Source organism: Aristolochia californica, unplaced genomic scaffold (genome assembly GCF_029961685.1).
Source record: "Aristolochia californica isolate CCGP_79_NKW_82.1479 unplaced genomic scaffold, dmAriCali1.0.hap1 SCAF_6, whole genome shotgun sequence".
NCBI classification, from domain to species: domain Eukaryota; kingdom Viridiplantae; phylum Streptophyta; class Magnoliopsida; order Piperales; family Aristolochiaceae; genus Aristolochia; species Aristolochia californica.
In genome coordinates this window covers 39,972,937-39,988,429 of record NW_027182257.1, presented here as the reverse complement: position 1 = coordinate 39,988,429, position 15,493 = coordinate 39,972,937, and the positions used below count along the sequence as shown (strand labels likewise).

At 36.1% G+C, this 15,493-nt stretch overlaps 2 protein-coding genes across 2 annotated transcripts; one reads left to right on the top strand and one right to left on the bottom strand.

Annotated features, from left to right (window-relative positions):
• Positions 1-1,170: 1,170 nt before the first annotated feature.
• LOC137967184 (probable serine/threonine-protein kinase At1g01540) lies at positions 1,171-4,745 on the bottom strand. Its single transcript, XM_068813660.1, has 7 exons — positions 3,948-4,745; positions 2,771-2,875; positions 2,457-2,579; positions 2,198-2,368; positions 1,981-2,110; positions 1,687-1,896; positions 1,171-1,556 (listed from the first exon to the last, which is right to left on the bottom strand). The coding sequence occupies exons 1-7, from the start codon at positions 4,499-4,501 to the stop codon at positions 1,407-1,409; spliced, it is 1,443 nt and encodes a 480-aa protein (XP_068669761.1). The 5' UTR covers positions 4,502-4,745; the 3' UTR covers positions 1,171-1,406.
• An 8,973-nt stretch (positions 4,746-13,718) lies between these two features.
• On the top strand, positions 13,719-14,288 carry LOC137935400 (transcription repressor OFP8-like). Its single transcript, XM_068780054.1, has one exon. It carries the CDS (start codon positions 13,719-13,721, stop codon positions 14,286-14,288), a length of 570 nt encoding a protein of 189 aa, XP_068636155.1.
• The last annotated feature ends 1,205 nt before the right edge of the window (positions 14,289-15,493 follow it).

The following is a 15,493-nucleotide window of genomic DNA, read 5'->3' as shown; positions in this document are numbered from 1 at the left end:
CTTGTTGCTATCCCATATAAAATAATCGCTAGACTTCTTGCTAAAAGACTTAGGGACTGTCCTTCCCACTATTATTAAGGGTGGGCGTAGGTCGGGTTTATCAAAACCTGAACCTGAACCCAGAATCTTTAAACCCGACCTGACCCGATCACTATCCTTATAACCTGTCCCCATAAACTGGACTTAAACCTGATCTATCCCCACCCCATCCCTGTAAACCCTATCCGTCTTAACCCCTTTTTATATCTCTGTCTCATATGTGGGTTGGGTTCGGGTCGGTTCCTGCCCCATCCCCAATCCACAGGGTGAAATTAGAAACCCAAACTTTGGTTTTTCACGTTGGGTCAGATCAAGTTCCTCATAAAACCCGACCTGATGCCCACCCCAAAGGATTCAGCTAGACTGTCTATAAAGTGGTCTGGAACCTCGAGTGACCCTCAAACTAGACCTCATAAAGCAATTTAGAAAAAAATTGGCTATGGAAATAAATGGAAACCTTGGATTTGGACTTGACACCTTGGTATCCTACTTTATCTTTCTAAATGGAATCGTCTATGGCTACTTCAAAGGCACTCGAGGGTAGAGAAGGGGATGATCTTCTCTCCCCTCTCGTGTTCCATGTCGTTGGTGAGTTGTACATGCTTTGATGCATGCTGCTAAGAATGGTTGAACTCTATTGGTAAAGATACTCTAGATACCTCAATTATCCAATTCAAAAATAGCACAATCACCTTTTGAGAAGGAACAATCAAGCAAGTTGCTTATCTAAAAGCTCTCTTGGGACTATTCAAAGTAATTATTGGCTAGAAAATCAACTAGGCCAAGTTTGCTCTGTTCACCTTCAAGATTGCCGACAAGGAGTATTCGTCTCTAGAAAACCACCTTTGGCACTTTTACTCTTCTCTAGAATCAAGCCTACCTTTTTCTTTCCCTCTTATCTCTTACTTTGTCATGCTTCGGTATTCAATCTAGGCCTTTTGGTGTAGAAAATAAAAAAAAAGGACCATTTAGCTGTTCATGTGAAGAAATGCCCCCACTCTCTTAAGTCCATGACCCACCCAGAAGCTCCAGCTGAATAGTAAACAAAACATGTCCGCGGAAAAATAACAGGGTATTAGCTAGTTACAAAGTTTAAGGTTGAAAGGACAGAGCCCCAAAATCATAAAAAGACAGAACATTAAATTCCTTTTGGACATTTAGGACTGTAAAATTGTCAATAAATAAACATTTTGTATAGTACAGTTCGGGTAAAGGAAACAGATTCCATATAGAAACCAAATTGAAAGCAGGGTAAGAAAAGTGTAAGTGGCATCAATGTTCTTGAACTAGAAATGACAGCCAAGAATGGATGAATTGACATTTTCTAGCCTCACATAAAAATGGTTAATCACCTATTTCATTTTGGGTTATCTCCACTTAGATTGGAGATCATGACTTTCATTTGTTTCACCTTCCCTTGTACCAAATATATTCTGCTTCCTATCTAAATTTGTGACCTGGTTCACATTAGAATAGTCACTCCTGGAAATCGAAGATTCTCTGGCTATTCTCCTTTCCTGCAGTAGAATGTTATGTTAGCAAACAATGAGCAAAAGTAATTTAATCTGTTGATTCCTTTTCCATTAACAAAGACCTCAATGAACTTCCTATAGCAACAACAACAACACCAAGAAGGTATCTGCTTACATCGCGGAATAACAAATCATCTGCTTCCAGCATGTGAATGACATGCCCCATCTTTGGCCGCTTGTGAGCATCTGGATCAACACACTTCAGAGCAACTAGAAGGACCCGTTTCAGTGCCTTTGAAGAAGGCTTCTCTTGTAAATTTGGATCCACTACTTCCTCTGATCTCCGGTTTCCAACCATAGTTTTCAGCCACTCCACCAAATTCACCTGAAAACCATCAATTTCCAACTTCAATTCAATTCTTCACTTTACGAATTAAAGGCAAAAGGAGGTAAGGGATTCAAGATTGACCTCGCCAGGGGGCCGACTGTAATCAGCTGGGCTTCGCCCAGTTATGATTTCCATGATTAGCACTCCAAAGCTATACACATCACTTCTCTCAGTCAACATGCCAGTGCTGGCATATTCAGGTGCCACATAGCTGTAACAACCATGATATACTGATGGATATATCACAAATCATCTCAGAAAAGAACCAGACAGAAAAGACAAAAAGAATTGCACTAACCCAAATGTGCCCATCACTCGAGTGGTCACATAGCTCCTTTCAGAGCACAACAACTTTGCAAGTCCAAAATCTGAGACTTTAGGATTCCACTTCCTATCAAGAAGTATGTTGCTAGATTTTACATCACGATGTACAACCTTCGGTTCAAGCCCCTCATGAAGGTAAGCCAAGCTGTGAAGAGAAAGTGCCAATTTTGAGTTACATGTGCATTCACAAGACAAATTTGCCAACATTATTGCTAGTTAATAAAATAGCTTACCCTTTGCCTGTGCCCAGAATAATATTCATCCTTATATCCCATGTTAGAGGACTGAATTGCCCTACATCACCGTGAAGCCATTGATCCAAGTTGCCGTTATCCACATACTCATAGACCAGCATCCTAACAGACAAAACAATAAGGAAACCAGAAGCATTCAGTTCATTACACTTCAATAAATCTATCTCAGTCAAATATGAAGTAAAGAGCAGCATCTTGAGTAAAACAGGACTTGTAAACAGAAAATATATCAATTTTTATTATTGATTAAAAAAAAAAAAAAAAGAAGAAGAAGAAAGAAAGAAAGAAGATACCTGTAAGCTCCTTCTACACAGTACCCCAGTAATCTGACTAGATTTTTGTGTCTAACACGACCAATTACTTCAACCTCCACTTTGAATTCTTTCTCCGCTTGACCCCTGAAAGTTCATGCAATGTTACTTGTGGTATACTTAAAAGCAAATGATACCATGTTCATTTTTTTGAAGAGTAAACAATGCCATATTTTAAGTGCCCATTTCCCTCCAAACCCAAGAAAGAAAAGAATATCCATAACCAAAACTTTTTCCAAAAGAAACATTGGGTCAAGATGAGGTTATTCAAATTAAATTATTACCCATAAAAATTGTTGAAAAGCATATAAGACCTGAAAATACTTAATGGAGAATTCAAGTGAAAAAGTGAACCTGGAAGTAAGATATTCTGCTGACAGAAATTTGATTGCCATGAGTTCTCTTCTGTTTAGAAAGTTATCTAACAAAGTTGAGTTGATTTTACTTCGAGGCCATGAGAAGGGTGCAAAGATTTGAGAATGACAATGTCACAATTTCTTGAAGGAACAAGTTTCTCGTGCAACCCAAAGGATTCCGGAAAATAATCTTTCATGGACAACTGACATGATAAATTAAAAACAACAAGACAACACTGACGTAAATTCATCATATCACAACCTCAACTTGATAACTAAAAGTTGCAATGACACGAAGAAGAATAAAACAGTTTGGCACAATCTAGACCAGGAAGTTGTTGTGGTAAAAACAATCCCAGTAAATCTACTCGGGAAAATCCAAAAATTTTCCATCGCAGAAGAAAATAAGCTAAGAAAAGTTTTAAGCAACGGACCAAGCACAGCTTTTCGCTCCTGTCAGAAAGAAATGACACTAGTCACACTACCATTACAAGAAAGGAACAACAAAGGAAGATGTGGACAAAATCCAACCGAAAAGATAAGCACTTGGAAAAGGAAATAAAACAATTGCAGTAAAGGAATAAAAATAAAGTATTCCGACTGAAGAGAAGTTCAGGGCGAAACGGCTTCGGATTATTGAGATACAGATTGCAAGCTGAATAGGGAATGGGGTAAAAAGAGTAACGCCAAAACGAAGAAAAGCAAAATGCGAACACCAAATTAGCTTCCTTCACTTCACCCTATATAAACAACCTAATAATTTAAAATAAGCAGTTTTAGGGTATGAGAAAATTTGAGCTTACTTGTTATTAAGCAAATTCTTGACTGCAACCTGCGTATTATCCGGTAAGACTCCATGATAAACAATTCCATATCCACCTTCTCCGATCACATTCTCGTCCACCAACCCGCCCGTTGCATCCTCCAGTTCGCGCAGAGTGTACCAATGTCCCCACCCAAGGTGCGACACCTCGGGCGGCCCACTCGCCATGGACGTCGAATCGGTGGCAGTAGTCGAGCGGCTCTCCCCGCTCGCCTGCGACGAAGGACGGTCGGAAAATACAATTCGGTGCTCCGCCTTGCCAATATCAATCTGGATGTCCGCAATGGCAGGCGTCGGCGCCGCCACGAGCGCAACCTCTTGGATCTCCTTGGAGACGACCGGGGTGGGATCCACCGCCGAAAGCTTGGAGATGGACTTCCGGCGGCGGGCAGTGACGCAGAGCGAGAGGAGAAAAAGTATAAGAACGATGAACACCCCAACACAGATTCCGATCACTACCCATAACCGAAGGCCGAAAATAGAAGTGGGCTTCGACAACTCACTGTTGAGAAAAGCGGCATCGTAGATAGACATGACGGAAGAGAGACTTAAAGCCGAAAGAGCTTATCGGGCTTCTGGTCACCTTCCTGGACTGATCTATGAATTGACTCCACGGCAGAGAGTAAAAGAAACAGATATTGTCCAACGAGAAGTTGCAGATAAAGAAAAAGGAAACAAATTCACGGTAACTTCAAGTTCAAGGACTCAGATAAAACCGGCAGGCTACCGCCGGAAGAAATGGCGATTCCCGGCCATGAGCTTGCATATGCGAGCTGTGAGAGAGAGCGAAAGAAAGTTACGAAACTCGGATTGATACAGGTTTTATATATAGTAAGCACAGCAGAACGAAAGTCCCCCTAATATTTCGTCAGAATGACGATCTTATCCCGACGAGAGCGTGTTTTCACGGGAAAATTTCTCGGCAGAATGTCATAATAATAAGTGATATGTCACGACTCTCCAAGTCATAACCCTGGGGGGTTACGGAATAAGGAGGCCTGCAAAAGATAACCGTTAAGAAATCAAATGCTCCCTGTGGCATAGCCGTTCATCTCTGCGCACATCCAACGGTCGGTGCAAATCGAATATTTTGTACTAATTAATCTCTAGATTAATAATTAATAATTAAATAATCGCTTTTAAAATTTGAACCTTGATGTTAGCGCAAACCGATTTTGCCTGGTGAACTCGGAGCAGGAGAATCGGAGAGGAACGTTGTAAATATTGATTTTTATAAGGTAAGAAAATATATGGCACGTAATAATAAGAAGAGAATTTGAAGAATGCAGCGTCACCATTATTTATTGCATTCACATGAAATGCGTTCTAATATCCATATTTCTCAAACAAGTAGCTCCAGTAATATTCTGTTTTTTTGGCTACAGATGGGAAATCCAACGATGGCAAACCATTTGAAGCTTCCAATTGTCAGAAATATCTGCGGAATCATCTTGAATTTTGAGAGCATTCCGCCGGTGAGTCCTAAATCACATAAATGCCGCAATGGTTGAAGAACGAAGACCTCTGATTCCATGTAAATATCAGTTTGGACGTACACCAACTACTTAAGCAGCTCATAACTCAGAGAGCCAGAAGTCAAGCCAAAAAATTAACATAATTATTAGTTCAGCTCGGCTTGGATCCGACGGCTTGAATCGAATTCTCGATATCAAAATCGGGCTCGTTTAAATAAATGTGCCAACCCGAATCGAACCCTTGGTTCAATTCACAAACTCGCAAGCCGGCTCGTTACTTCACGAGGCTTCACATTAGAAATTTGGGGATTCGGCAGGCACCTTTGGAGTTCAAGGAATCAAGGAATTGGGGCTCAGGAAAATCAGAAGAAAATTAGGTGGTGGCGATGCATAGTTTGTTTGTTTGTGATTCTCCGATTTTTCCTAAGTTTAAACAGAGAAAAAAAAAAAACAGATTGCAATCTGCTTCTTTAAGGAAGTTTTGATTTTTTATTCAATTTCATCCTCTAATTCTACAATGTTCTTCCTCTTCGATCTTCGTTGCTCAATTGAATTTTATAACCGAGCATCGCAGACAGAAGTGATGGAACATAGGTAAGCTAATCGATTTTTTTGCATTCTTTATTTGTTGATATTCATGTTATGTTTTGTGCTGATTCTGGATATGTTGTATTCCCATTCTTAATATTTGTAGAATACTATTGTGGGGGCTGCTTTTGTTGTTGCAATTTTTGTGAGTTGTCTCTTATTCACTTCAACTTTCCCACATCTTTCTATTCTCACTTAGTTGTTCTTCATAAAAACAACTTTTTGGATGAAGGACAAAGTTTTTTTATTGGTTTTTTTTTTTTTTTTTGTCCATTTTTGAATGATAAATGGAGGAACTGAATTACCACTTGTTTGAAGGTACAAACTAACTTTTTAAAAGGATCCTCATTTTAGTTATCACGAAATCAAGATTTAGGATAGTGTGCATTGTAGGAATTTAAACTAGGAAAAATAACTAGCAGTTTCGATACTATTCATTGATCAATGAGCAAAAAAAACTAGGGAAGGCAAAAATCGACTAACCTAGCCAGTTTTCAATACTACTCAACCAATGAGCCATGCAAACCAACCTGAACTGGCTCCTGCCTAGTGTCCCCACTCCCTCTTTTAGTAAGCAGACAAGGAGGAACTCTTCCCTTTGAGCTTCCAGGTGGATGAGTAAACATAGAAACCATTCCTCATTGGCATACACAAAGGAGAGTTGACTCTAACATAGTTAAGAGGGATTGGTTCTCCATCAATTTTTTTGTTTGTATCCTGTTCAATTGGGGCTTAAATCCAATTGAACGAGTTTGCATGGAATCACCCATCATAGTATTGACACTAAACCATTGGTGGATAAGTTCTTTATAATTTTCATGGAGAAAATAAACATTGGGCTAATGAACCAATGTCTCATTCTCTCTCTATAATTTACATCATAGAAAATGTTTCTATCTCCTCTCTCATCTGTGTCTACATTTATTTGTTAATCTTTTTATTTATTTATTTTTGTTGTTTGGATTGCTTTGTTTCTTTATGTTTTTAATTTGTAATTTTTTTGTAAAAATAAAAATGTCAACACCTCCTGTTCAATTTATATCAGTAGTTAACATTACTTCTAGTGTAGCCATAGATAATGACTCAACACCACCATAGACATATCCCCCTAAAACTATTAATGTAACAGAAATGAGCCTAGACGAAGGTACCCTAAATGAGGAAGAAAGTGACTTTATCTAGAGTTTAAAAAAAATAAAAAAATCTCATGTATGGTTGGAATTCAAAAAAGTCTCATTTATAGATGGTACAAAAAAGGTTGTGTTTATTGTAAAACCAATTTGAGTATTATTATTAGTGGAGTGATCACACACATGAATCAACATTTGAAATGTTGTTCTAATAGAAAAGTGGCAATGAAAAAATACAAAACCACAAACTTTCAACCAATGGAGTCTAATGTTGATCAAAATCCATTTGGCCTTCCTTTTATGGATTTTGGAGGGAAATATGATCAAGCTAGAATGAGGGTACTCACTGCTCATTGGATTCTTATGCATGGGCATCCATTCATGATAGTAGAAGAAGAGGGATTTAATTTTGTCATAAAGATGACAAATATGAATTATAAAAAAATATCTCATAAGATCATTAAGGAGTGTATGTAGGTGTACAAGGTAGAGAAAAAAATTAAAAAATTTAATAAAAGAGATTAACAAGATTTGTCTTACAACGGATATTTGGAAGTCTCAAAATCAAAAGAATGAGTACATGGTTATTACCGAGCATTTTATTGATAGTAATTAGAAGCTACAAAAATGAGTCTTGAGTTTTGTACATGTTCCTCCTCCTCGTCATAGTGTTGAAATAGTATATGCAATTTACAAGTGTTTGAAAGATTGTGAAAAAAAATAGTATTTAATATTTCAATTGACAATGCTACAGATAATAATATTTGTCTGAGAGTTTTGAAAGATTATTTTTCAAGAAATAGGAAATTGGTTTGTGGTGGGAAGTTACTTCATGTGTATTGTTGTGCTCATATTATGAACTTATTAGTCCAAGATGGTCTTGTTCAAATTAAGGTTATCAATGAGAATGTGCATTAGAGTATCAAATTCAAAAATCTATTTGAAGTAAGACTTCACACTTTTTCTAAATTGTTCAACAATTACAACTAAGTACAAAAAGGTTGGTTATTGATTGTCCAACTCATTGTAACTTCATTTATGATATGTTGTCTTCTGAATTAAAATTCAAAGATGCATTTCTTAGATTTCAAGATAGAGAACCAACTTATGATTGTTTGCCAAGTTGATAAATGAAAAAAGGTTGAAATGGTATGTGAGATTCTAGAAGTTTTTAATGTTGTCACTAGTATAATTTTTGGGAGTGACTATCCTACTTCTAATTTATACCTTAATGAGGTATATAGGGTAAAAGAAGTTTTGAATTTTCATTTTATAAATGAAAATATTTTTTATTAAGACATGGTTAGTAGAATGAAAAAGAATTTTGAGAAGTACTGGGGTGAATGTAATTTGTTGATGGTTGTTGCTTCTGTTTTGGATCCAAGGTCAAATTAAGATTGATCAAATTGTGTTTTCTAGAGATATATTTTGATAAGGTACAATGAATATAAACTTAGTTCGACGGACCTTATGTGAGATTTATGATGAATATGTATCCATATATAATGTGGAGATTAGTAATGAAGAGATTACTTCAAGTATTAGCTCTACGGGTGTTCCCACAAGTCACATGTCACATTCTTCTTCAAGTTCAGGTTAGTCAAAGTTAATGAATTATGTGAAACAAATGGAAGTAGTGAATTCACCAAAGTTAGAATTGGAAAATTATCTTGAAAAAAGTGTGTATATACGTGAGGATATTTCACAATATAATGTTGACGTTTTAGAATGGTAGAAAGTGAGTAATTTAAAAATTTGGGTATTATCTAAGATGGCAGCAGACATCCTTGTAATTCTCATATCTATAGAAGTTTCAAAGTCTACCTTTAGTGCTGGTGATAGATTAATAAACCCATATTGTTCTTCCTTGGTACAAAATACAATTCAAGCTTTGATTTTGTGGTTTTGATTGGGTTCGTGCTCTTCATGGTGTTAAGAAATCAAAAGGTGAACCACTTTTGAATAATTATTTATTATGATATTTTTGAGTAAAATTTGAAGTTTTATTTATTAAATTTTTGTTTGATGATTACAACTTAAGAAGAAGACTGTGGACTACAAATTACTTTATTTTTTTATTTTTTCTCATCTTTGTAATTTTAATATTTTCATTATATTAAGTAATTAGTAGTGGAAGAGTATTTTTTTATCAGACAATAATAAGTTTTATTCTTTTGTATTTGTCATAGGTGGAGATTTTTCTCATGCGAACGGGGACCTTAGTATATTATTATCAAACATGAAGAGAAAGAGCAAGAGTTTATAAATTTATACTGAATTTATTGTTTTTTATTTGGATGATGTTAAATTGATATTGATATTTAATTTAATTTTTGTGTTAGATTATTGAAGAAAGTTTGTGCATAATATTATGTAGTGTTTATGAAAAATTTTATGCAGTGTATAGACAATTTTATGCAAGGTTTATGTAAAGAGGTTATGCCCAATTTTATGTAGAGGTCATATCCAATTTTAAGGAAAATTTATGCATACTTTTATATACAATTTATTTGACATGTATTTTATGTAAAGTTTTAAATGTAGGTTGGAGTTTGAGGTCGAACTCAGTTAAAATTATTGGGCTCGAGCTCGATTACAGTTAGGTTTGAAGCTGGGCTCGACTTGAGTTCGAGTTCAAAATATTTAAATAAAGCCTACCTCAAACATATGCAAGTTTAAGTTTGGCTCGACTGGATGCTACCCCTACATGTAGGTATCAGTTGGAAGCACCCCAACTGCGTAACTCAAGAGCTAGAACTCAAACCAAAAAATTAAACATAATTATTTTTCATACGTTTTAAAGACACTCACATACTGATTACTCATTTTTTTTCCATTTTATTTAGTTTATCTAAAATTTTATTATTATTTATTAAAACATAACAAAAATAGAATAAATATTAAAATAATTCTACCTTAATACCCATTTTCTATTTTATCAAATGGAATAAAAAAGAGTAAAGGGTTATTCCTTAGCCAATTATTCAATTACAGTTATATATAAGATCATTTATGTATTTTTTTCTAAGTATGTATATTTTAGATATATCTATGATTCTGGTGATTTCTCAAAAGAATGTTGTATATTTTTGTAATTTTCTTATATTTTTGTATGCATAATTATGTGATTTATTATAATTTTTACGATATTCATAAGTTTTAAATTATTTTTGTTATTATTCACTTTACTTATCCAATTACCCAATTTGTCATTCGATAAATCGGTAAATAGACACTTTTATTCCTTTATGTTATATATGATGTATACCCCTATTTTTTTTTTATCTTTGAATTAAAATGAAACAAAATGGAGGTTGTTCATCATGCGTATTCCATATGAATGAATGACTATGATTTTGTATAAAGTAATGAAAATTAATTATGGGATAAAATAAACATAAAAAACAAAAAAAAATTATTTTAAGTCATCAGTTAGATTCATGGTAAAAAAATTTGATCTTGAGTATTTTGATGATAATAGAATGTGTAGCTTGAAAGTGTGTTATTAACTGTGTTATCAGTATATTTTAAACATACGTCTTCTAACATAAATATTATGAGGTCTATAGAAAGCTCAAGACAAATGAATGATCAATCTAGTTGCTAAGTCAAGACCTGAAGTAAAAATATATTAAATATTATTGCTATGAAAAAGAATTTGCACAAAGAAGAAGGCTGAAGACTAGAGTCAAAGTCAAATAGAAAATATCAAGAATTCTATCTAAATAAGTAGATAGCCAACCAAACTTCGATTCTTAAGTACAAATATGTTATGAGGCTTTAGGACATGAAACATTTCAAAACAATGTTTTAACCAAATGTATATAAATATTTTACAATGGTAAATCCCTTAGAATAATCTATATCATGTTTAAATGTCAAAATTGTATACTCGTATATGGCATAATTGATCATCCAGAACATAGTTTTCACATAACTTATGAAGCACGATCGATCATTATCTCAAGCATGATCTGTCAAACAGAATACTGCGAGAAAGATGCTGTAAAACATGATCGATCATTATCTCAAGCGTGATTGGTCACATAGAATGTTGGCAGAAAGATGCTGTAAAGCATGATCGACTAATCGAATTGGATTGATGGATCAATGAGTTTTCTTAATGGTTAAAAACTCTTTAATTGATGCCCTAGTTGATCAATAGGCTTAGGAAATACAAAAAGATAGTCGTTATACATGGTTAATTGATCAACATTTTTTGTAATTTTTTACATATGGTAAAAAAAAAAGGACTAGTTTGGCTTTAAAACTTATAATTAGGCCCTAGCATACCACACCTCATAAATAACATATTTGTTGCAAAATATAAGAGAACTTGAAGAGATACTCGATTGTGGTTAAGAAAGGGTGAAGGAGGTAAGGGAGTTGGTTCTCTCATGCACCCTACCTTTTCACCTTATGCTTGTTCTGATGTTGGAGTCTTTCACCTTATTCGTGCAAAAAGAACAGGGGAGGACGAGAAAGAAATACCCGTTTTTTTTTCCATTTGGGACAACGACAGAGCACAGACGACCTCCTGCTTAGGGGTAAAGAAACAGAAGAAAGAAGAGAAAGCTTATATGGGCGTTTTTGGCAAGGAAAAAGAAAAGAGAAGTGAAAAGGGCAGACAAAGAAAAATGACATAAAGAGGGAGACATTGAGAGGGCATGCACTTGTTTCTATCTGAGTTGGGTGCCAAAGAAAAAAGAATAAAGAAGAGAATAAAGAAGGAGATAACGAAGGCCTTCGTCGAAAATTCTCTCCCTTTCTGACTTTTTCCCTCTCTGAATTTCATGCCTGGAAATTTTCATTTTTCTCTCTTCAAAACTTGCCTAGTCTATAACAAAAGTGGTTCCGTCCACTTTTGTGAGTGGTGGCTTTTTGCACTTAATTGATTAGTCGTTTAGGTTGTATTGGCCAACCTTTTGATATTGAGAGTTTTGGGATATGCCACGTCTCGCTGGGATATGCCACGTCCCGCGTTCGTATCCCGTGAAAGGCGGTAGAGAATGAGCGGGGTGAGTGTCAGAATGGTTTCGTCCACTCTTATAAGCGGTGGCTTTCCGCACTTAACTGACTAGTCTTTTAGGTTGTATTGGTCAGCCTCTTGACAAGTCCCATCTCTTTAAAGCGTAAAGATAAATTACGCTGATAATTAAATCCATAAATATTTATAAAATATATATGTGAATTTGAGTTATTCATAATTTTGAATGGATAAAATTTTCATCTGTATTAAAATTATGCCTATTTTCATCTCATATAAATAGGAATGTAGAAGAGGACAAATGAGACTATAAGAATATATTAGGGTATAGTGGTCAACATATATAACCCTTGAGGGGGTATTGTTATAATTTATATGAACCACTCTTAAAATGTTCAATAAAGTAGAAGACAACCTAGGTGGACCGGTTGTTCTATTGTTCCCCACTTTAAAAAAAAAATTATCCTTTTTTTATTTTTAGTTTATTTTTTGCATAAAAATCAATTTATGACATGGTATCAAAACGAGCTCGACTGTCACTCATTAGGAGGTTTGAGAATACGAGATAACAAATCGTAAATTTGGGTTGTCCCTGTGCCACCATAGGAAAATAAAATAATAAACGCCTCGATTCTCCCTTGACTAATTTCTCATTAGAAAATTAGTGATCAAGAACCCTGTTAGTTAGTGCTTGTTGGTTTATTTTTCCTATAGTTTCATATTAGTCAAGGAAACGATAAGAGTAACAAAAGATAAATTAATGTTTATATTATTTGTCACCCCTATATTATATGCTGAAAATGTTGTTATTGTTGTTGTAAAGACGTAACCTTCTAATATCATTACGATGTTAACCTTTAAAGAATAAAAAATAAAAAATAAAAAAATCCGTAAACCGTAATTAAGTTAAGAGGAGTTGTTGAGAGAGGCCCACCGGGGATCCGATCTGGAAAGTGGAAAAAGGACAAAAGGGCATCACGAGAAGGCGATGAGATGGGCCGGCAAGATGTCACATGTGTAACAACCCACATATTTTGTCTCTTAAATTAATGTCCCCTGATTAACATCTCTTCTTACGTGGATTTCATCTTCCGGAGGGAATAATCGGTGCTAAACAAGTCAAGCGCGTGGGTCCACTTTCCCTTCTTTGGAGTTGATTTATGAATTTTGGATTACACCAGCCTTTTTTGTCTTTAATCATCACCTACAAATCATTACCCAACCTGCATGGCACAAATCCTTGAAGCTTGCTCGTTTAAGGGTAATTATAAATAATAACATTTTTTATTATTTTTACTCTTCAAATACCAAAAATGTATTGTAAAAAGATTTCATTACCAGGTGCAAATTCGTCATTTCGTAGGGCTGAACCGCCGGGAGGAAGAATGATGAGCAGTTGGGCGAGCCAGGGATAGTTTTGGGATTTCCTTTGGACGAATCGCTCTCGTCATTTATTTCCGCCATAAGATGCTGAAACTACCCTCCTTCCCCCTTGATCTCCTCTTGTGTTTCTCTGCAACTATTGTGTTCGACTCCCAAGTTCTGAAGGTTCCCAAAGCCCAATTCCGGAAATGTCTCCTCCGAAGAGGAAAACCCTCCTCTTCTCTCTCAGCTGCGGCTGTCGCGACTCCAAGAGCGTCGCCGTCTCGGAGGAGAAGACCGCGACCGCCCGGCCGCAGTCGTCGCTGAAGCCGGAAACGGACCTCTTCTCCTCCACACTCGCTTCCTCCTGGGGAGAGGACAAGGACGAGTCGTGCTTCTCCGTTGACACCTCCCCGGGCTTCTCCGGTCTGTTGCAGCAGCTGAACGAGCTGGAGCAGAGCGTGCTGTCCTGGGCACCGGCCAAGAAGACCGGCGGACACGTGAGAAGCCGGAGCGAGAGCGGTAGAGTAGGGGAGAGCGTGGCGGTAGTGAAGGATTCTGACGATCCGTTATCGGATTTCCGCCGCTCGATGCTGCAGATGATCGTTGAGAAGGAGATCGTGAGAGCGGAGGAGCTGGCGGAGCTGGTGAGGAGGTTCCTCGCCCTCAATTCACCGCAGCACCACGACGTCATCTTGCGCGCCTTTGCTCAGATCTGGAACCAGGTCTTCTCCAGGTACCAGGACGCCCCCGACTTTTTGGCCAAATTACGGGAATAAACCTGGGATTTGGGATTGTGTAAAAAAGAAAAATGGGAATAATAAAAAAAGAAAAATGAAAATCTCACCAATTACTACCCTTCCCTCTCTCTCTCTCTCTCTGTTTTTATATAAAATCGAAAAAGGAGGAGTATTCTGTAAATTAATTGTAATATTTAATTTTCCAATGAGGAAGAGAAGACTACGATTCACTGGTACTGCTTCTGCACTTTCCGCTTTTCCAGTTGTGTGTTCACTCGGAAGTGGAGAAATGGCAATCGGATTCCCGGGAAAGAATGCCCAAACATATCAGCTCTGTTATTTTTTTAAAAAAAATTAACAGGTGATATCTCCATCGATCGCGAGAAGCCAGTGGGTATGATTGCTTATGCATTCTAAAAAAAAAAAAAAAAAGAATTGCGTGAAATTTGAAGAAGAATAAGTGGAGCAGGATTGTTTGTTAAGGTAATCGGATTGACTGGTTGCGATTGGATTTTTCTGTCGGAGAATCGTACTTCACTTCCAAAGGAAGTTCTACTTCTACCCACCTCTGGAGAATCTCTGATCATTTCAATTGACACAAAACATTGCTATATCAGTATTAAAAAAGATTTTTTTACTAAAAAAAATTAATTTTCTTAAGGATTTTGGGATGTCTATTGCTTGATTTTATAATGATCTAATCTCTGAAGTAAATTTGAAATGTGGATCCTCAGCTACTTGTGTTTTTGTTGAATACTCTTTGGCCACTGGTCACCAACTCTTTAAACAAAAGAATACACTCACGCATCATGGGCATAGCTTTGTAAGAAAAATGACAGGAAGTGAGCAAACTCTTTTATAATTTATATGAAGTTGAAGTCATCTTAAAAAAAAAAAAGAAACCCAACAAAGAAAATTTAAACAATGTAAAATTTACCCAAAAAAAAGGCTTTTTAAAAAAAAAAGAAAAAGAAATGCCCTTCGCCCTAAGAATATTCCTAATCTTCCGCCTTAACATCTATGTATAATAATAAAAGTACAACAATTACATCAATGCCCTTCACCCTAAGAAGGGTGGAAAAGACAAGAAAGAAAGAACTTTTACATCAATGCCACTATAAATAAATTATATCCTACAACACTCTCCCTCAAGATGCCCACCTTGGCGCATATAGTGGTTTAAATCTTGGATGTGATTAACTTTGTAAAGATATCTACAATTTGCCCTTGAGATGAAAGATGTC

Bases quoted from the DNA above. Each gene is read 5' to 3' on its own strand.
- LOC137967184 (XM_068813660.1), bottom strand. From the start codon at position 4,501: ATGTCTATCTACGATGCCGCTTTTCTCAACAGTGAGTTGTCGAAGCCC. The intron at 2,580-2,770 runs GTATCTTCTTTC...TTTGTCTGTTAG, and splicing joins TGTGTAGAAGGAGCTTACAG to GATGCTGGTCTATGAGTATG. The intron at 2,111-2,197 runs GTTAGTGCAATT...TGGTTGTTACAG, and splicing joins CGAGTGATGGGCACATTTGG to CTATGTGGCACCTGAATATG.
- LOC137935400 (XM_068780054.1), top strand. From the start codon at position 13,719: ATGTCTCCTCCGAAGAGGAAAACCCTCCTCTTCTCTCTCAGCTGCGGC.